At 35.8% G+C, this 23,569-nt stretch overlaps 1 protein-coding gene across 1 annotated transcript; it reads left to right on the forward strand.

Moving 5' to 3' along the window:
• Positions 1-207: 207 nt before the first annotated feature.
• On the forward strand, positions 208-1,372 carry LOC110778404 (cytosolic sulfotransferase 5-like). Its single transcript, XM_021982966.2, has one exon. It carries the CDS (start codon positions 265-267, stop codon positions 1,252-1,254), a length of 990 nt encoding a protein of 329 aa, XP_021838658.2. The 5' UTR covers positions 208-264; the 3' UTR covers positions 1,255-1,372.
• The last annotated feature ends 22,197 nt before the right edge of the window (positions 1,373-23,569 follow it).

Genomic DNA, 23,569 nt, shown 5'->3' on the forward strand with positions numbered 1-23,569 from the left:
ACTACTATATAAATCATAGGTTAAATCTAGTATAAAATAAAACAAATGAAAATGTAATGTACAGAAATGAAGACGTGTTTATGTAATATGGTACGAGGTATTATCTTTTCATAAAATAAAATAAAATAAAACAATGCAAATGTAATATACTCCGTACAACACAAGTGCACAGCCCACTGATTATTTAAAGAAACGCATAAAACCTAGTCTAAGTAAGCTAAGACTAATACACAAAAAATACAGAGCATTTCCTTGTCGTTTACAATGGCAAACTCATCAGATCCCACAACCCTGAAAACAGAAGACCAATTGAAAGAAGAATCATGGTTTGGGTTTCCAATGAAAGTTTATCAAGGTTTTTGGTGTCTAAATGTTCTATTTGAAGGCGTAACCTCATTCCAAAACAACTTTGAAGCTAAAGATTCCGATATCATCTTAGCTAGTCTACCAAAAACTGGTACGACATGGCTAAAATCCCTCCTTTTCGCCATTGTTAATCGGAATAACTTATGTGGTGATCTTTCTAAACTCCCTTTTCACACCAAAACCCCTCATGAGATAGTACTCCACCTTGAAATCGAAGTTTACAAAAACTTCAATGGAACACCACCAGACAACATACTTGATGTACCCTCACCTCGACTCTTTGCTACCCACATGCCATATCTATCATTGCCAGACTCAATCAAAGGTTCCAAATGTCGAATTGTTTATGTTTCTCGAAATCCTTTAGACACTTTCGTGTCAATATGGCATTTTTATCTTCAATTTGAGATAAGCAAGGGTGTTAACCCAAGTAAGGAAATGATGGAGGAATATTTAGGTAAGTATTGTACGGGCGTGTCCCCTTTTGGCCCCTATGAAGACCATCTGTTGGGGTATTGGAAGGAGACCCAGAAAAATCCGAAACATGTGTTATTCCTGGAGTATGAAGGGCTGAAGAAAGAACCAAAAGCTCATTTGAAAAGGTTAGCTGAGTTTGTTGGTTGCCCGTTTTCGGAGGAAGAAGATAAAAAGAATGTTATCGATGAAATAATCGAGCTTTGTAGCATTAAAAGTATGAAAGAAATGGAGGTTAATAAGACTGGAAAATTTTATCCATGGGTTGAGAACAAGGCTTTGTTTAGGAAAGGGGAGGTTGGTGACTGGAACAACCATTTAACTACTTCTATGGCTAAGGGATTTCATCAAATGCTTCAAAAGCTACCAGGCTGGTTTTTCTTTTACATTTTATCCACCCAAATATTGAAATAATAGGTCCTCTGCTAGACCCTTCATATCAACTATTCTGGTCAACTAAAGTAGCTTTTATTTTATTGTAATACGTAATATCAGTTTAGAATATTGGACAAATAAATGTGTTCTTGTGGCACTAATGTTGTTATAATGTTTAGTTTATTTTTGGGTGTTACTTGTACTGATTACTTCAACAGATCGATTAATGTTAGTTTTCCCATGATCAACACCACATTTCTTGCTGCAGCCAAGGTTCGGAACCTTGATCTTTAAACTTAAGATTGAACCAATGGGCTGCTGAAGCTTTTTGTGCCTCTTTTGCAAAAATATTGCACGCACGGATATTTTATAATCAACTTATAATTTGAGTTTTTTATAAAGTATTTGATTAACAAAAAAATGTTCTAAAATAATGTAGTATGGACTATGGAGTACAAAAGTTTTTAACAAATTATCAAAAAATTAATAAACTTTTAGTTAAATATATTGAATCTTTTACATAAAAAGTTATCGAAACAAAGAAAAATATTTTTGACGGAAAAAAAAATTCACCAGAAAGTGACACGTGTCACTCATAGTCTCTATTTTAGTACAACTAGCAATTTGACCCGTGTAATGCACGAGGGCATTTTATAAACAGTTAGAAAAACTTACATTGCTTGACACTTTAGGTATTATAAAAATTTAAATTATTTATGTAAATTCATAATTACTTTTTTATTCTAAGACATAAATACATAAAAAAAATATTTAAGGTTATTATTAAATTAATCTAAATAAAATGTAAAGGAAACACTTAATGACAATGATAATGTAACATATAATATAATGTCAATAGCAAAAAAAGGATTATTAAAATAAGGTAATTTTGCCAAAAACAACCTTTAAAACCCGTATTTTGCGAGAAACAACCTTTCAAATTTTATTTTTTTGCAAAGGACCTTAAGCAAATTTCATAAACGTATTCATCTCTCTGTCTTTTTGTTTTAATTTCTGAGTTTTTTGTATTAGTATTTAGATGATTATTCTGGGTTTTTGTTAGATTCTATTAATAATATCGTAGGTGATTTCATACATTATAATACAAAAGACGTACTACGCATAAACAAATCTGAGAATCATGGTCACTCAAACATATACTGGAATATGAATATGGTTTTGCATTGGCAGGTCAGGAAGGGCTGTTAAGATGAGATTCGGAGTAGCAGACATACAATAGCCTTTTATAGGTAACTGAACAACAACCTTCCTTTGCTTGGTTGCTGGTTTGTGATGTTTAAAAGCTTGTAGGCTATCTAGTTTCTTTTGAGATCGATTAAGTAATTCATGTAGTGAGGCATGAAGATGGACATAAACCTTGCATACTAGTGAGAGTTTGATAAATATTCGACTAATTCCACGTCTATTTGATTTGGTTTGTGTTTGTTTCTGCAAAATTGTGTAAGTGTGAGAAAAATAGAATTGTTAATATAATGAGTTGTAAAGTGATTCGGAAAGATGGTTTTAATTGTGTTGGTACCAACATGCAAGTTATGCCTATTAGCTCAATTGGTAGAGCTTTGTGCGATTTCACAATGATGTTAGTTCAAATCCTACATAGGCAACTCTTTGTATTTTGTTTATGATATTAGTTCTCCTGCTTGATTATTCCTTACGTTTGAATCAATTCTATTGCAATTAAAATTTAAAAATATTTTCTCATTTGTGTAAAATAAATAAAAAATGAGCAAAAATATTTGCTCATTTTTGTAAACTATAAAAAATGAGCAAATTTTTTAGTTCGTTTGGATGGTTAAGATCGCTTCTCATTCTTATAAATTAGCAAATATTATAGTTTCGTTTTGAAATTTTTGCTAATTGAGTCAAAATGAGCAAATATTAAAGTTTGGATTTTCAAATATTGCTCATTGTGTCTAAATGAACAAATATTAAAATCCGAACTTTAAACTTTTTGCTCATTGTGTTTAAATGAGCAAATATTATAGTTTCGATTTTAAAATTTTGCTCATTGATTCTAAATGAGCAAATATTAAAGTTCGGATTTTAAAATTTTGCTCATTGTTTCTACATGAGAAAATATTAAAGTTCGGATTTTAAACATTTGCTCATTGTGTCTAAATGAGCAAATATTATGGTTTCGATTTTGAAATTTTTGCTCATTGAGTCTAAATGAGCAAATATTAAAGTTTGGATTTTCAAATATTTCTCATTGTGTCTAAATGAGCAAATATATCAAAGTTCGGATTTTAATCATCTGCACATTGTGTCGAAATGAGCAAATATTAAAATTCGAATTTTAAACATTTGCTTATTATTTTTAAATGAGGAAATATTATAGTTTCAATTTTAAATTTTTGCTCATTGTGTCTAAATGAGCAAATTAATATTAAAGTTCGGATTTTAAAGTTTTGCATTGTGTCAAAATGAACAAATAATAAAGTCCGAACTTTAAACATTTGCTCATTGTGTCTAAATGAGCCAATATTATAGTTTCGATTTGAAAATTTTGCTCATTGAGTCTAAATGAGCAAATATTAAATTTTAGATTTTAAAATTTTGCTCATTGTGTCTAAATGACCAAATATTAATCCCAACTTTAAACTTTTGCTCATTGTGTCTAAATGAGCAAATATTATAGTTTCAATTTAAAAATTTAGCTCATTGAGTCTAAATGAGCAAATATTAAAGTTCGGATTTTAAAATTTTACTCATTGTTTCTAAATGAGAAAATATTAAAGTTCGGATTTTAAAAATTTGCTCACTGTGTCTAAATGAACAAATATTATGGTTTTGATTTTGAAATTTTTTCTCATTGAGTCTAAATGAGAAAATATTAAAGTTTTGATTTTCAAATATTGGTCATTGTGTCTAAATGAGCAAATATTAAAATCCGAACTTTAAACTTCTGCTCATTCTGTTTAATTGTTTAAATGAGCAAATATTATAGTTTCGATTTTAAAATTTTGCTAATTGTGTCTAAATGAACAAATATTAAAGTTCAGATTTTAAAATTTGCTCATTGTGTCTAAATGAGCAAATATTAAAGTTCGGATTTTAAACATTTGCTTATTGTTTTTAAATGAGCAAATATTATAGTTTCGATTTAAATTTTTTGCTCATTGTGTCTAAATGAGCAAATATTAAAGTTCGAATTTTAAAGTTTTTTTCATTGTGTCTAAATGAATAAATATTAAAGTTCGAACTTTAAACGTTTGCTCATTGTGTCTAAAGAGCCATTATTATAGTTTCGATTTGAAAATTTTGCTCATTGAGTCTAAATGAGCAAATATTAAAGTTCGGATTTTAATTTGCTCATTGTGTTTAAATGACCAAATATTAATCCCAACTTTAAACTTTTTCTCATTGTGTCTAAATGAGCAAATATTATAGTTTCAGTTTAAAAGTTTTGCTCATTGAGTCTAAATGAGCAAATATTATAGTTTCGATTTTAAATTTTTGCTCATTGTGTCTAAATAAGCAAATATTAAAGTTCGGATTTTAAAGTTTTGTTCACTGTGTCTAAATGAACAAATATTAAAGTCCGAACTTTAAACGTTTGCTCATTGTGTCTAAATGAGCCAATATTATAGTTTCGATTTGAAAATTTTGCTCATTGAGTCTAAATGAGAAAATATTAAAGTTCGTATTTTAAAATTTTGCTCATTGTGTCTAAATGACCAAATACTAATCCCAACTTTAAACTTTTGCTCATTGTGTCTAATTGAGCAAATATATAGTTTCAATTTAAAATTTTTGCTCATTGAATCTAAATGAGCAAATATTAAAGTCCGGATTTTAATTTGCTCATTTGTTTCATTGTTGTAACTACTAAGGTTTTAACTTTTAATGTTATTAATAAGGGATAAAGTCTCGAGGTTCTTATTGCGAGAAAATGTCCCTTCTGATCGCTGGTGGTTGAAGCAAGAGACCACGCGTTCATTTTCATAGCTGGTATAATGGCTTGTGCCTTGGTACTTGTTCTGGCCTGTGGCATGGCTGGTGAGCTGCTGCCTTGCTTGGTTGTTTGTGGCCTTTGGCCTGGTTTTTTCTTTCGGTGCTGCTGCTACTGCTTGTTTGTTGCAGGCTGTTCTTGCAGGTGTGTTCTGGTGAAGTTGTTGCTTCTGCTGCACTAGTGTTTTGTTGCACTGTTGTTTCTACTGCAATGTTGCTGCCGGTGCATATGTGTGCTTCTGTTATATCGGTGGCCTGCTGTTGTTGGGGTTTTGTCGCTACATGTGGTCTTGATGCTTTCTTATGGCTGCTGGTTCTGCTTGTGTTTTGTTTAGCTTGTTGGTCCTGTCTTTTTGTTGTTTGTGTCAGTTAGGGAATTGGGATGTGCTCCCTTAACTGAGGTATTTTGTTTTTTTGTTTTGGATATTACGTGTATTACTTCCTTTTGGTAATAAATTTTCTCTATTCCACCAAAAAAAGGAGCAAAATATATTTACTTGTCTCTGAAAATGAGCAAAATAAATCTGTTTCTTTGACGTTGGTTCTTTATTTCTTGAAACATAATAGCTCATAAAGAACATGAACTGATGAGAATTAAATAATATTAACCCAAAAGTAAATAAAACAATATAAAAAGCAACGTTTAACCTACGTGGGATTCGATACCACATCTTTTGTGCATTTGCACAATGCTCCATCCATTGAGCTAGTAGGCTAGTGTTTTTAAATAGAATCAACAAAAGTAAAGCAAAAACCCAAAAAAAGGTAAATCAAAATTATTCAAAAACTTGAGCTAATAGGCATCACTTGAGTAGAAAACTTACATCAACGACAGACCAACATCAACAACATAAGAAGCAACAAGGGCAGAAGTCAACGCTGGTCCAAGTTGACAAAAACAACAGCAAGGTAGACCTGAGCAACCCCGGAAACTTATTTTCTAATTTCTATTGTCCACTGAAGTGGCTGCTTTTGATCCTGGATCTTAGGTTTGCTTATACTAGATGATGTATCTTGTTGTTGTTTTATGTCGTGCATACCATGGTTCCAACAATCATTCCCAGGTCTTAATTTGGTTACGTCTTTAGCCACTTCTGCAATCTTACTTTAATCCTCTTCCCAGCCATGCACTACTGGAAAATTTGGCACTGTAGTAACATCACTCCAACTTGGACCGTCCCAAGGTCGGTCACCCTCATATTTGTGGTCGGCTCCTCTCATCACATTGATTTCTCACTGTATTGGCTTCTTTCTTTGCATTCTTGTCCTCTACCCGACCTTAAACTTCTAAATTAGTAGTTGCATCACTCCATTTTGGACCATCCCAAACCTGGCCAACCTCATATTTATGATCTGGGCAGCGCCTATCACCTCAAGACCTCCTATCCAGAATAAAACTTTCCTGAACCAGAAAAGGTTGCTTTAGTACGGTACAAAAGAGAAGGCGATGCAGTTGTTTAAGAAATGCAGTGGGAATTTCATACCGTCTTGCAGCATTAACAATAATAGTGATGTGCTATCTATTGATTTAAATCATCATTATAACAAAGTTGAAGATAGCAATGTTTCAAAAGACACTTCTCTTATGGGATGCTCCAACCAATGGGGTGCAATTGAAGATTCACTTTAAGAGCTGGAGGAAGAGAGAATGTCTATAATAAAACGGCTTAAGGAGTTGGAAAAGAAATTTCACAGTAGTGAAAAAGAAAAATAGGAAGAACAAGTGTTTGAGGAAGAAAAGAAATTGAGGTTTTACTAGAAAAGCAAGATAAAAATGACTTAGATGATCCAAATTTAGAGTTCTGAAACCAACAAGTAAATCTGGTATCTTGTTTTTTCTCTAACAGCATAGTAATCAGTAAAACTGAACCGAAAACAATGGCTTCAGTTTCTCGCATATTGCTTGATCTCGTAGAATCAGATGATAATGAAACGGAAGATATGGCATTGACTAATAAAGTTAGAGTTGAAAACAAAAGCAAAAGGCTTGCAATGGAAATAAATTTACTCATTGTGAAAATGAGCAAAGTAAATTTACTCATTTGTGCAAATGAGCAAAAATATTTCGGTTCACTCCCTTGGCTAACAGATCATAACACAGAACAAGAAGAAACTCTTGTGATGAGCGAGATTTTGAATTCCAGCATGTACTACATAGAACACTTCACAATATCTATTCAATCATCAACTAGTTCTTGTGCCCGTTCTACGAACGGGGTTTGTAGTTATTGTTTTATCGCTTTGGGTTGGTTATTGGTATTGGACGGATCCAGTTTGTATATAGTGCATCGATAGTAGTTTTTGTTTTTTTTCCGATGTTTTTATGCGCGGTGGTGGTAATATTGAGAAGATGTTGGTGAGTAAGTAATGGATTGGAAATCATGGTCGCTAGTTGATTTTGTATTTAGTGGTTGAGTTTGTTTTTTTTGCACTGTATTTAAGAGATGATTAGCTCACAGATGCAAGTAGAGAAAGGATTCCATGCATAACTTTTGACAAGAGACCAAGGTCCTAAAATACAAATAGTATTGAGGAGTTGCCTGAATATATATAGCCTTTCATTTTGCATACCCAAAACCCTTTTCGGTGCAAGTTGAGTACATAAACTTGGATTTTGTTAGGTTATGATACATATGACAAAACATAAATCATGCGGAAAACCTTAATGCCAGGAAACATATTATTTACACATAATCATTTAGCATAATTTAGGAGCATACACTTTGTAGCGTGCCCTCCCTAGCTGCGCCCGAACCGAACAAGAACAAGTCTTTAGGACTCCAAATGTCGTCCCTCCGTAGATAGTCCACAGTACGTCCGGATCCGCCTCAAGATTGACCAACTAGAATCGCCCTTAAGGTGCTAGGAATTTTCGGCTATTGTTGCGCAATTGTATGGCTGAATTTTCTTTCAAAAACTTACCCTTTGAATACTTCAATCGTCTCTGTAAATAATGACCCTAGGCACTTATTTATAGAGGTATGGAAAAGGAACTGGAATCCTATTAGGATACTAATTAATTTAATTAGAATCCTGCTAGGACTCTATTTAAATAAACTTTATCTAATAGGTTTAGGATTTAATCTTTTATCAAATCCCGATAGCTTTAGGATTCGCACACGAGCATCGCACGAGCACCGTACACCCGCGCAGGCCTTGCGGCCCACGCTGAGCGCACAGCACTCGGCCCATGCTGCTGTCCGCGCGCGCCCATGGCTTTGGCTGGGCCTGGCTTGCGCTGGGCCTGGTCGAGGCTTTGGCGTGTGTTGGTGATGCGCGTGGCTTGCTGGGCGATGGCCTGGCTTCGTGCTGGGCCTTCGTCTAGCGAGCCTCGTCCGATGCTAATTCGTACGATACTCTTCCAATTAAATTCCCGATTTCGGAATTCATTTCCGATACCGGAATTAAATTCCGTTTCGAACAAATATTTAATATTTCCGTTTCCGGAATTATTTTCCGATTCCGATAATATTTCCGATTCTGACAATATTTCCGTTTCCGGCAATATTTCCCATTCCGGCTGTTAGGTTATGATACATATGACAATTCATAAATCATGCGGAAACAACCATTAAGCCAGGAATACATATTATTTACACATAATCATATAGCATAATTTAGATGCATACTCTTTGTTGCGTGCCTTCCCTAGCTGCGCCCGAACCGAACAAGAACAAGTCTTTAGGACTCCAAGTGTCGTCCCTCCGTAGATAGTCCACAGCACGTCCGGATCCGCCTTAAGATTGACCAACTAGAATCGCCCCTAAGGTACTATAAATTTTCGGCACTTTTGAGCAAGATGTGTGACTGAATTTTTCTCTCAAAACTCACTTTGAATACTTGAATAACTCGTTATAAATTGTGAACCCAGGCCACATATTTATAGGGGTATGGAAAGAGAATTGGAATCCTATTAGGATACGAATTAATTAAATTAGAATTATAATAAAACTCTTATTTAATTAATTTATCAAATAGAATTAGGAATTTAATCATTAAACGAATTCTGCATGTTTTAGGTTTCGTATGCGAACACAAACACTTACGCGAGCATGACCCGCAAGCGTGCAGGCCATGCCCGCGCACAGCCCACACGGCCGCACGGCCCACGCGAGCTACAAGCCCACGCGAGCTGCAGCAATGCTCGCAGCTGCGCGCGCTGCGCGCGCTGTGCGCGCTGCCACGGCCTGCTGGGCCTGGCCTTGCGCTGGGCCTGGCGTGGCCTTGGCTGTTCGTGTGGCGCGCTTGGCTTGCTGGGCGATGGCCTGGCTTCGTGCTGGGCCCTCGTCCGGCAGGCCTCATCCGATGCTTATTCGTACGATACGCTTCCGATTAAATTCCCGATTCCGGAATTTATTTCCGATACGAACAATATTTAATATTTTCGATTCCGGAATTAATTTCCGTTTCGAACAAATATTTAATATTTCCGTTTCCGGAATTATTTTCCGATTCCGATAATATTTCCGATTCAGACAATATTTCCGTTTCCGGCAATATTTCCGATTCCGGCAATATTTCTATTTCCGATAATATTTTCCGATACGTACCATGTTTCCGTTTCCGGCAACATCTACGACTTGGATAATATTTATATTTCCGATACGATCCATATTTCCGTTTCCGGCAATATCATCGTTTCCGGAGTATTCATTTCTTGCCTGTGACGATCTCAGCTCCCACTGAAACCAAGATCCGTCGATTCCGAATACCCATAGTTGGAGTATTTAATGCCATTAAATACTTGATCCGTTTACGTACTATTTGTGTGACCCTACGGGTTCAGTCAAGAGTAAGCTGTGGATTAATATCATTAATTCCACTTGAACTGAAGCGGCCTCTAGCTAGGCATTCAGCTCACTTGATCTCACTGAATTATTAACTTGTTAATTAATACTGAACCGCATTTATTAGACTTATCATTGAATGCATACTTGGACCAAGGGCATTATTTCCTTCACCGGCAATATTTCCATTTTCGATAATATTTTCCGATACGTACCATGTTTCCGTTTCTGGCAACATCTACGACTTGGATAATATTTATATTTCCGATACGATCCATATTTCCGTTTCCGGCAATATCATCGTTTCCGGAGTATTCATTTCTTGCTTGTGACGATCTCAGCTCCCACTGAAACCAAGATCCGTCGATTCCGAATATCCATAGATAGAGTATTTAATGCTATTAAATACTTGATCCGTTTACGTACTATTTGTGTGACCCTACGGGTTCAGTCAAGAGTAAGCTGTGGATTAATATCATTAATTCCACTTGAACTGAAGCGGCCTCTAGCTAGGCATTCAGCTCACTTGATCTCATTGAATTATTAACTTGTTAATTAATACTGAACCGCATTTATTAGACTTAACATTGAATGCATACTTGGACCAAGGGCATAATTTCCTTCAGTCTCCCACTTGTCCTTAGGGACAAGTGTGCATTTCCTAATTCCTTTGTCGCTCGATGCTTGCTCTTGAACATAAGGTAAGAGTTGTCATCCTTATTATGTCCAGAGGTGTTTCTCGGTTTTAGAGTTCAACTGATCAAATAAGCAGATAATCATAGCCTATGATTCATCTGAGCACGGCCATGCATTTCACAGTTTCTAGCTCTCCAAGTGGCCTTGTACAACTTTTAAGCATCTCATCCCGATTTATGGGAGGACAATCCCAATCTTGCGATCTTGAGACTAGACTTCGTTTGATAGGTGATTACCTGAGCGTTGCCTTTATAGCCTCCTTTTACGGTGCGACGGTTGGTCAACGTCAAAGCAACCAGTTCTCAAACAAGTAATCTCAAATCACTCAGGTATTGAGGATTTAGTGTCTAATAATTTTAATGAAATTTACTTATGACAGATTTTCATCTCTTACAGTAAAGTTTCATAGGTCTGTCCGATACTAGTCTTCCCAAAGTAAGTATCTATGCAAATGATTATGACATTGCCATGTCCACATAGTTCAAGAAACAGAACTACTAGTCATCTTGCATTCTAGTCGTCTAACGTTTTCTATGCGTCCAATTTTATAGAAAACTCCGACCAGGGACCATTTTCAACTTTTGACATTCAAGTTCACTTGATAGACATTTCTTAGTCACAGGACTGGTCCTGACAGTCTATCTTTGATTATATCGTCAAATTGAAGGGACTCATCATTTAATACTAAACCAAGATTAAATGGAATATGAAAAATACATTTCATATATGATAAATGTTCAACCCCCAACGTTTTACAACCATGGGCCTCTAACCCATCTTTAAAACATTTCATGGAATTCAAAGCTATGCTTGATTTCCAGTGCTACAATGTGAGTGTTGCTTCTCACTTGTTGCATAGGTTTAGTTATCATGCTTTGCTAATCTTAGTATCCTTTTCATCGAATGTTCTTCGAGATATGATGATAAGATCTTTTGAGTATGTTTATTTTGTGATCTATTCTTTCTTGCTAGATTAGTGGCTCTACGCATTTTGCAATGAAGAACCATTAAGTCAACAGACATGTGATCTTCCCAAGTTCAATGAAGAACTCATTAATATAACCAACTCTGTTTTATTGTTTCTTAGGCAATAAGTACTTTTACTTCAACTGTTTAGGTTGCTAGTGATGCTTTGTTTGGATTTACTTATCCAAGCAGTTCACAGATATGTGGAAGACTTTCCAGTTGTATCTTAGAACATAGAAATTAATATTTAATTTCCCACGCAACAACTCATGGTCTCCAATCCATGTTGCCATTTCAAAAACACGATGCTCTATAGCTCGTCCTTATCAATGGTTAACTCCAAAGGGTCTTGCTTGATCCTTTGCCAGTGTTTATGCGTGTAGCATCAATATTTAGCATATCTTTATTTCCTTGAATCAAGAACTATTCCTATGTACCTTTTCAAGTACCCTAAGTATTCTTGATCTCAATCTAGTTGATCTTCACTTAGATCAATAGAGATTGGTATATGTTCGTCATGCCTAAAGTCATACGATACATTTTTGGCGATCCTTATATTATATCATACATGATAAATTCTTTTGCAGAATAATTCCCAATTGAATTCTATTCATGTAACTTTAGCTCATCTAGTTTCAGTAGATACTAATTCCAGCTAAATTCTTTGACATATAATATAGGTTAAGAATCTCATTTAGATACTTTGATATTTAACTTAGTAAATGCTTATACATAGTTCAAACATTCTTTACTTAGATTTATTCACATGGGTCGTATATCTCCAATGGAGTCTTTCGTGTTTGATTTAGTAAATGCCATTACTTAATCCAAAACATTAATATAAGATCTTTGTAAATAGATCTTAATACCCAGTATGTACTAAGTTTCGCCTTGGTCCATCATTGATGAATAATTTCAAATCTAAGTCATTAGCATTGAATGTTATTTCACAATAGAGAGATATGTGTGTGATACACACAGGACCAATTAAGTTTTTATGTACTCCCACTAAACTTCTTATATATCTATAAGAATCATGTAGATTTTATGAAACTAAAATACTTATTAGCTTCACTAAAATACATTTCTAATTCCCAATTGCTTGCTTAAATCTGTACTTAGATTTCATAAGCTAGCTTTCTTTTTCAAGCATTTATTTGGATCCACAATTCCTATGACATACCATGTACATAGTTTATTCCAACATTTTATTTGAGGAATTGTTTTGTCATCCAATTGCCATATGTACCAATATGCAATCATTGCTTGATTTATAGACTTGAGCATTACGATTATGCATGAGGTTTCAACACAATCCACGCCGTGAATTTGCTTGTAACCTTTAGCAACTAATCTAGCTTTGTGTTTGAACACAGTTTCATGTTTGATGATTTTTATCCTTAAAACAAACTTGCAACCAATAGGTGTGAAACTATTCTTGCAAATCAACAAAATTTCAATTTTGTCATCAAAACATTGAGTATGTTTTATGGCCTCTAACCATTTAAAACATTTGAGTTTATATATGGTCTCTAACCATTTTAGGGAATCTGGGTTTCGTCATAGCTTTCTTACAGGTCACAAACTCATTAATCTACATGATAATAGTTTGACTGCAAGTTGTAGGTTTATTCACTATCTAATAGAAGAATTGCATAGTTTCAGTGACCTGAACTCCATGTTTCTTCACTATCTAATAGAAGAATCTCATAGTTTCAGTGATTTGAACTCTATGCCTACTTGGGTATAGAACATCATACAATAGAATATCAATAGCCACTTGAAAGTCCTTTGAATATTCTGTTCTCCTTGAAGCACTTGTAAAGTCTTCTAAGAGATGTCTATTCTTTAAAGCCATTTCTAAAGTCCTTAAAGAATAAGTTCGGATTTTCTGAAGCACTTCGAAAAGCCTCCGGAATGTCCGTTTATGTTTGTTGTTCGCCTCGAAAACTTTCGAGGTCTATTTTCTCCCACTTGTCATTTTGGAAACGAATCTCCAAAAGGACATTATTTCGAGCAAACAAAAATTATGTTCTCAAAAATTCGTGGTAGAAACAATACCCTTGTGTCTCATTTGAGTAAATCACAATGAAACATATATCTATACTTGGGCCTTAGTTTGTCGAATGACAAACACTAAGCTCCCACTGAGTTTTGCAACTCTCTAGATATATTTTATGAAAAGTTATTCTGAAATTACTTTTCAATAGCTTTGACGAATTTGGTTTAGTTTTGTGGTAGTTGAGCATTTTGTTTTAGAAATTATAGGAAAAGTCTTTATGATTCATCATTAATCGAATCAAGTACTAATTGACTTCGATTATTCCAACTAAGATATGCCATATCTTATGGACTTAGATTGTGAAATTACAACACACAATCATTGATGATCATATTTGGTCTCAAGTAATCATCAACATGATCTAACCTAGATCTTTATGATTTCTTGCCAAGTGGATTTTATACTTCTGAATCTTTGAACTAGCCAAACAGATTCAACTTATATCACATTTGAGTAAATAAACCTATATTCACTCAAATCCATGTGAAATAATAAAGTCATAAAATCTTTCTTTAGCTTTGAACTCTATTGTCTAGGCGTTCTAACAATAGTTCATATCTTTTGTTACTTTCAACAAGTAAGACTAGTCGTCTTAAATTGATCTAGAAATCAATGAACTTTCAAAAGTCCATCAAAATAGAGCTTTTGAATGTTAACTTGTTGATATGGTCTAAGCAACAATGCCAAAGATTAGTGGAACTCAAATCAAGGGGTTGATTTGAACCTAGTAAAGTTCTTTAAAGAGTTGTTTGTTTTAATCAAGCATATTGACTCAACCTGTAATTGACCATTTCATTCAAACAAACAAACATTGTTTTTGTTTTTCTTGAATGTGAGTCTTTCTGTATTTGAAAACAGAAATTTAGGTATGTTGATTATGGAACAAAATAGCCATTAAGTTCCAGCCTTTGAAAGGACTTAAAACAAACTAGATGACCCTACAACTAATGTAGCATTGCCATGCTTCATTTCCCACTTGTAGGTCATTAGTGTATCCTAGCTTCCATTGTTTGAGTTATTACCGAAGTAAGAACCTCAAGCGGTATATGATACCAAGGAAGTTTGATTGCTAGGTCACTTCTCTTTAAACATAAACTTATAGGTAGAAACAGAATCGTAAATTCCTTTCATTTGTTCCTCGTTTTCCTATTTCTTGTACCCTTTCTTATAGTCTTAAGAATTGAATTCTTTAGTGTTGACTTTTATACTTTGTTAGACATTTCCAATGTCACTCCAACAAGGTTTTTACCATTTAATTTATGTTGAATATTCTGTTTCAACTAGATGATCTTACCAGAAGCTTCTAAAGTTCTCTAAGAATCAATCTATTCGAATGTCTAGGGACTAGACTCATTCGAGAATTAAATGGACAAAGATATTAGGTTGTTAACCATTGGTAAAGCTGAGTGTTTAAACTCAATGCTTTATGATCTCAAAACTACATTGTATTTTGAATTCACAAGCACCAATCGGTTTGCCATTCGATTTTGATACTCGAAAACAACCATAAACGTCATTAAAAGAAACGTACATTTAAATTGCTCATTTTCTCTCATTTCCGTGAATCGTTCTTGGATTCATTACCAATCATGGAAATTTACTGTTACCTTTCTAAAAGGATTTATTGCAGTGCAAGATATTTAATTATAAACAATAATTAAAACATACATTGAAGCATGCAATGTCTAAACATTTATCATGAGTAATAACTTGAAAATTAAAGCATTCATGCAATTCAAACAAGTTATTAGCATTTTATTCGATTTTATTTTTCCGGCAGGTGTGAATAAAATGATTCCAAGACCCTAAAACCATTGAAGAATTAAGCATAGTTTGTCGACTCAATCCTAAAACATTTTAGGTAAGCAAAAACCTTTTGCTAATAGTCTAGAAACTATTCTTGGTTGATAGGTACGTCTAAGAACTTATTAGGTAAACCTATCGATTTTGCCACGACATAAAAGGACTCCTTACTTATATCGTTGAGTTTCACCAAAACTAACATGTACTCACAATTATTTGTGTACCTTGCCCTTTAGGACCAATAAGTAACACCTCGCTGAGCAAAAACTATTACAAGATTGATGTAAAGGATATCCAAGCAAGTGTATATTTTGGCATGGCACCTTTTAACTCAATTTTTAAGTTTGGAACTTAAGGCTCTTACTATGTTGGTTAGAATTTAAGTGAACTAAAATCCTTAATCATGCAACATAATCAAGCCACAATCTCATGCTTAATTAAGACATATTTAAAGCAATAAATAACTTAAAGCATGCATAAGATAAATGTGATCTAGTATGGCCCGACTTCATCTTGAAGCTTCAACTTCAAAGTCCGTCTCGAAACTCTCCGTGGGAGGCACCATTTTCTTCAAATAGGATAAGCTATAATTAAACTAATTACAACTATTTGATGGTACACAGACCATATTTGAATTGAAAAACAGTTTTGGTACTTTAGACCAATTACATTCAAATTAATGGTACGCAGACCATATTTTCTATCCTATTTGGGCCATACTAGTCACTTCATGACCTGCAAAACAGTACATATACAATATATACCATTCACCCATTCATTATCATGAATGGCCCACATGGCTGGTTAGTAAAACACGTTATGCATCACATAAATATTTGCAGCAATTAATCAAGGGCACCAATAATCTACAAATTATTCAGTCCTTATTAATTCTAATCAAGTTGTTTTAACCTTAAGGATTTGTAGACCTAATCAAGAGTTTATGACTAAAAGGGCTCCCACTTAAACCAATAAATTCATATGCTTTACTAATTTTAAACATAAAAATGTATTTCTAGTCTAACCGGAAACATACAAATTTAATTAAAATTTAAAGCTCATATAAATTTATAATTGAATCCACATATTTAATTTTTTTCAGTCGTATTTAAATTAATTCATGATTTTAATTTTAGTAAAATAATTAGAATAAATGAAATTTATTATAATTATAATATTCAAAATTAAAATCCAAGAAAATAATTTAAATTATTAATTTTAAAATTAATTAAAATTACTTAAACTGAAAATTTCAAATTAAAATTTTAAAACGACGATCTAATCGTAACTCAAGGCACGCAACATCACCATGCAACGCACAGCCATAGGCCACACGCACGCAGCCATCGCTGGCCATGTGCGCGCAGCCTATGTGCTGCGTCGCATCTGCTGCTGCTCACCATCGCTTGGCTCGCGCCAGCGCTCGTTGCACGCGAGCCAGCGCTGGCTGGGCGCGAGGCTTCGATGCAGTCGTAGCGCTCGTCGCACGCGAGCCAGCGCTCGCTGCGCGCGAGGCTTCTATAGCTGCGCGAGGCAGTGCGCGTTGCACGCGATTGCTCGCTGCCTTGCTCTCGCCCTTTCCCACTCGCCCATCGCACACAGCACACGACACAAGGCAGGGCTGCTGCCATGTGCTCGTGCACCATAGCCTTGCTCATTGCATTCGTACCGCATGGGCGACGAGCTCCCTTGCTCGTCGTCGCATGCACGCACTATACAACATCCCTTAAGGGTAACACGTAGCGTCCATTGCTTTGTGCGTGCAAGTTATATGAGCGAATCGCATAAAAATTAAAAATTTTATTTTCAAAATTAATGACAAATTAATAAATCATATTAATTTCATAATTTATGGGCGAAAAATCGAAAATTTATTAATTAATTGATTTCCGATTAACATGGATTCAAGTCTAGGTGATAAAAATTTAAAATTTAACACAAATTTATAATTTTTATGGTGGTTTTTAATCAAAGGTATCTAATTAAATTATTAACTAATTATGAAAATCAAATTAATTCTAAATTATTCCAATTTTCAAAAAATTAATCATAATTACAAATTATATTGCATAATTAACAAGGCTAGGCATTCAAACTTGTTAAACATATACAGTAGGTCAATCAAAAATTCAAGATTTATCAACAAGAATCGCAAATATTTAATTTAACATCTTAAATTTACAAAATTTTGGGTTCGAAAAACTAAAACCTCCGAAAAGTCATAGTTAGGCTTCGAATTTGAGAATTCTGGGTTCGGCCGAAAAATATTAATTTTGTCAAAATTTTAGAATGTCTTTTACATGCGGAATTGACACAAAAATCACTCGATTTGGATGAGTAACGAAGAAACTGCCGAAAAACTGCGTACATATAATTAAATAAACGCAATTTGCAATTAATTAACAATTACGAAAATTAATCACCCCTTTTAATTCTTGCAAATTTGTAATATTTAACCATGTTTATGCAAATTAGATTATGAAAATAATAAGAGGCTCGTGATACCAGTGTTAGGTTATGATACATATGACAAAACATAAATCATGCGGAAAACCTTAATGCCAGGAAACATATTATTTACACATAATCATTTAGCATAATTTAGGAGCATACACTTTGTAGCGTGCCCTCCCTAGCTGCGCCCGAACCGAACAAGAACAAGTCTTTAGGACTCCAAATGTCGTCCCTCCGTAGATAGTCCACAGCACGTCCGGATCCGCCTCAAGATTGACCAACTAGAATCGCCCTTAAGGTGCTAGGAATTTTCGGCTATTGTTGTGCAAGTGTATGGCTGAATTTTCTTTCAAAAACTTACCCTTTGAATACTTCAATCGTCTCTGTAAATAATGACCCTAGGCACTTATTTATAGAGGTATGGAAAAGGAACTGGAATCCTATTAGGATACTAATTAATTTAATTAGAATCCTGCTAGGACTCTATTTAAATAAACTTTATCTAATAGGTTTAGGATTTAATCTTTTATCAAATCCCGATAGCCTCTAGGATTCGCACACGAGCATCACACGAGCACCGTACACCCGCGCAGGCCTTGCGGCCCACGCTGAGCGCACAACGCTCGGCCCATGCTGCTGTCCGCGCGCGCCCATGGCTTCGGCTGGGCCTGGCTTGCGCTGGGCCTGGTCGAGGCTTTGGCGTGTGTTGGTGATGCGCGTGGCTTGCTGGGCGATGGCCTGGCTTCGTGCTGGGCCTTCGTCTACCGAGCCTTGTCCGATGCTAATTCGTACGATACGCTTCCGATTAAATTCCCGATTTCGGAATTCATTTCCGATACGAACAATATTTAATATTTCCGATTCCGGAATTAAATTTCGTTTCGAACAAATATTTAATATTTCCGTTTCCGAAATTATTTTCCTATTCCGATAGTATTTCCATTCTGACAATATTTCCGTTTCCGGCAATATTTCCGATTCCGGCAATATTTCCATTTCCGATAATATTTTCCGATACGTACCATGTTTCCGTTTCCGGCAACATCTACGACTTGGATAATATTTATATTTCCGATACGATCCATATTTCCGTTTCCGGCAATATCATCGTTTCCGGAGTATTCATTTCTTGCTTGTGACGATCTCAGCTCCCACTGAAACCAAGATCCGTCGATTCCGAATATCCATAGATAGAGTATTTAATGCTATTAAATACTTGATCCGTTTACGTACTATTTGTGTGACTCTACGGGTTCAGTCAAGAGTAAGCTGTGGATTAATATCATTAATTCCACTTGAACTGAAGCGGCCTCTAGCTAGGCATTCAGCTCACTTGATCTCACTGAATTATTAACTTGTTAATTAATACTGAACCGCATTTATTAGACTTAACATTGAATGCATACTTGGACCAAGGGCATTATTTCCTTCAGATTTTAGGGGGCCTAATAAGCTCAAGAAGGGATTTTTTGTATTTTTTATTTTTTTTGTGTGATCTTTGTCAACCGAAGAGACCACATTATAGTTCTTCCTAATTATGTTATCAAGACATTCATTATTACTTATGTAAATTGTAAAAAAACATAACAAAGTTTTGTGGTCCCTGGAGCGAAATATTTGAGGCGTCATTATGTTTCATGAGATTGTTGTTAGGTTATGATTCATATGACAATTCATAAATCATGCGGAAAAACCATTTAGCCAGGAATACATATTATTTACACATAATCATATAGCATAGTTTAGATGCATACTCTTTGTTGCGTGCCTTCCCTAGCTGCGCCCGAACCGAACAAGAACAAGTCTTTAGGACTCCAAGTGTCGTCCCTCCGTAGATAGTCCACATCACGTCCGGATCCGCCTTAAGATTGATCAACTAGAATCGCCCTTAAGGTACTAATAATTTCGGCACTTTTAGGCAAGGTATGTGACTGAATTTATCTCTCAAAAACTCACTTTGAATACTTGAAAACTCGTTATAAATTGTGAAACCAGGCCACATATTTATAGGGGTATGGAAAGAGAATTGGAATCCTATTAGGATACGAATTAATTAAATTAGAATCCTAATGAAACTCTTATTTAATTAATTTATCAAATAGGATTAGGAATTTAATCATCAAACGAATCCTGTACGTTTTAGGTTTCGTATGTGAACACAAACACACGCACGCACAGCAGCCCACGAGGGGCCCCATGCGCGCGCGCGCACAGCCCGAGCAACGCAGCCCACGACTGCCGCAGCCTTGGGCGCGCGCTGGGCCTGCCTTGCGGTGGGCCTGGCGCAGCCTTGGGCTGGCGTGTTGTGGCGCGCGTTTCCTTGCTGAACGTGGGCCTGGCTTCGTGCTGGGCCTTCGTCTAGCAAGGTCGTCCGATGCTAATTCGTACGACGCGCTTCCGATTAATTTTCCGATTCCGGAATTCATTTCCGATACGAACAATGTTTAACATTTCCGATTCCGGAATTAATTTCCGATTCAGACAATATTTCTGTTTCCGGCAATATTTCCGATTCCGGCAATATTTCTATTTCCGATAATATTTCCCGATACGTACCATGTTTCCGTTTCCGGCAACATCTACGACTTGGATAATATTTATATTTCCGATACGATCCATATTTCCGTTTCCGGCAATATCATCGTTTCCGGAGTATTCATTTCTTGCCTGTGACGATCTCAGCTCCCACTGAAACCAAGATCCGTTGATTCCGAATATCCATAGATAGAGTATTTAATGCCATTAAATACTTGATCCGTTTACGTACTATTTGTGTGACCCTACGGGTTCAGTCAAGAGTAAGCTGTGGATTAATATCATTAATTCCACTTGAACTGAAGCGGCCTCTAGCTAGGCATTCAGCTCACTTGATCTCACTGAATTATTAACTTGTTAATTAATACTGAACCGCATTTATTAGACTTAACATTGAATGCATACTTGGACCAAGGGCATTATTTCCTTCAGTCTCCCACTTGTCGTTAGGGACAAGTGTGCATTTCCTAATTCCTTTGTCGCTCGATGCTTGCTCTTGAACATAAGGTAAGAGTTGTCATCCTTATTATGTCCAGAGGTGTTCCTCGGTTTCAGAGTTCAACTGATCAAATAAACAGATAATCATAGCCTATGATTCATCCGAGCACGGCCATGCATTTCACAGTTTCTAGCTCTCCGAGTGGCCTTGTACAACTTTTAAGCATCTCATCCCGATTTATGGGAGGACAATCCCAATCTTGCGATCTTGAGATTAGACTTCGTTTGATAGGTGATTACCTGAGAGTTGCCTTTATAGCCTCCTTTTACGGTGCGACGGTTGGTCAACGTCAAAGCAACCAGTTCTCAAACAAGTAATCTCAAATCACTCAGGTATTGAGGATTTAGTGTCTAATAATTTTAATGAAATTTACTTATGACAGATTTTTCATCTCTTACAGTAAATTTTCATAGGTCTTGTCCGATACTAGTCTTCCCAAAGTAAGTATCTATGCAAATGATTATGACATTGCCATGTCCACATAGTTCAAGAAACAGAACTACTAGTCATCTTGCATTCTAGCCGTCTAACATTTTCTATGCGTCCAATTTTATAGAAAACTCCGACTAGGGACCATTTTCAACCTTTGACATTCAAGTTCACTTGATAGACATTTCTTAGTCACAGGACTGGTCCTGACAGTCTATCTTGAATATATCGTCAAATTGAAGGGACTCATCATTTAATAAACCACAAATTAAATGGAAAAATGAATTCCTTTCATTTATTGTGAATGATTAACCAATAATGTTTTACAAAGATTTAAACTCTAAAACTTTAAAACATTAAACAGAGACATCAAAGCCATTCTCCAATATGCTTGATTCCCATAGCTGCAGTGTGCGAGTTGTGCTTCGCCTGCGGCAGAGGTTTAGTCAATGGATCTGATATGTTGTCATCAGTTCCAATTTTTCTTATCTCGACTTCTTTTCTTTCAACGAACTCTCGTAGAAGGTGAAATCTACGAAGTACATGCTTGACTCTCTGGTGGTGTCTAGGCTCCTTTGCCTGTGCAATAGCTCCGTTATTATCACAATACAGGGCTATTGGTCCTTTAATGGAGGGGACTACACCAAGTTCACCTATGAACTTCCTTAGCCATATAGCTTCCTTTGCTGCTTCATGTACTCCGCTTCAGTTGTAGAATCCGCAATGGTGCTTTGCTTAGCACTTTTCCAGCTTACTGCTCCTCCGTTGAGGCAGAAGACAAACCCAGACTGTGATCTGAAATCATCTTTGTCGGTTTGGAAACTTGCGTCCGTATAGCCTTTAACAATTAATTCATCATCTCCACCATAGACCAGGAAGTCATCTTTGTGCCTTTTCAGGTACTTCAGAATATTCTTGGCAGCAGTCCAATGCGCCTCCCCTGGGTCTGACTGGTATCTGCTCGTAGCACTGAGTGCGTACGCAACATCCGGGCGTGTACATATCATAGCATACATTATTGAACCAATCAATGATGCATATGGAATCCCATTCATTCGTCTACGCTCATCAAGTGTTTTTGGGCACTGATTCTTGCTTAGAGTCATTCCATGAGACATGGGTAGGTAGCCTCGCTTGGAGTCCTCCATCTTGAACCTATCAAGCACCTTATTGATATAAGTGCTTTGACTAAGTCCAATCATCTTTTTAGTTCTATCTCTGTAAATCTTGATGCCCAATATGTACTGTGCTTCTCCTAGATCTTTCATCGAAAAACATTTCCCAAGCCAAATCTTGACAGAGTTCAACATAGGAATGTCATTTCCGATAAGTAATATGTCTTCGACATATAATACTAGGAAAGCAATTTTGCTCCCACTTACCTTCTTGTATACACAAGATTCGTCTGCGTTCTTGATGAAACCAAAGTCACTGACTGCTTCATCAAAATGTATATTCCAGCTCCTGGATGCGCGCCTGCTTCAATCCGTACATTGACTTCTTTAGCTTGCATACCTTTTTAGCATTCTTTGGATCCTCAAAACCTTCAGGCTGTGTCATAAACACAGTTTCTGTGAAAACGCCGTTTAAGAAAGCAGTTTTGACATCCATCTGCCATATTTCGTAATCGACCAAATCCCATACTTGGTTTTCAGACATGGAGTCTAATTCAGATTGCATGGCTTCTTGCCATTGCTTGGAGCTAGGGCTCGTCATAGCTTGTTTGTAAGTCGCAGGTTCATCACTTTCAAGTAATAGAACGTCATAGCTCTCGTTCGTCAAAATACCTAAGTACCTTTCCGGTTGAGATCTATATCTTTGCGATCTACGCGGGGTAACATTTCTAGTTTGACCATGATTCTCACCAGATTCTTCTAAAGATCTCTGATTTTCATCTTGAATGTCATCTTGAGCATTCTCTAGAGTTTGTTGTTCGACTCGAATTTCTTCGAGGTCTACTTTTCTCCCACTTGTCATTTTGGAAATGTGATCTTTCTCCAAAAAGACACCATCTCGAGCAACAAACACCTTGTTCTCAGATGTATTGTAGAAGTAATACCCCTTTGTTTCCTTTGGATATCCCACAAGGATACATTTGTCAGATTTTGGATGAAGTTTGTCTGAAATTAATCGTTTGACGTATACTTCACA

Source organism: Spinacia oleracea, chromosome 1 (assembly GCF_020520425.1).
Source record: "Spinacia oleracea cultivar Varoflay chromosome 1, BTI_SOV_V1, whole genome shotgun sequence".
Classification (NCBI taxonomy): Eukaryota; Viridiplantae; Streptophyta; class Magnoliopsida; order Caryophyllales; family Amaranthaceae; genus Spinacia; species Spinacia oleracea.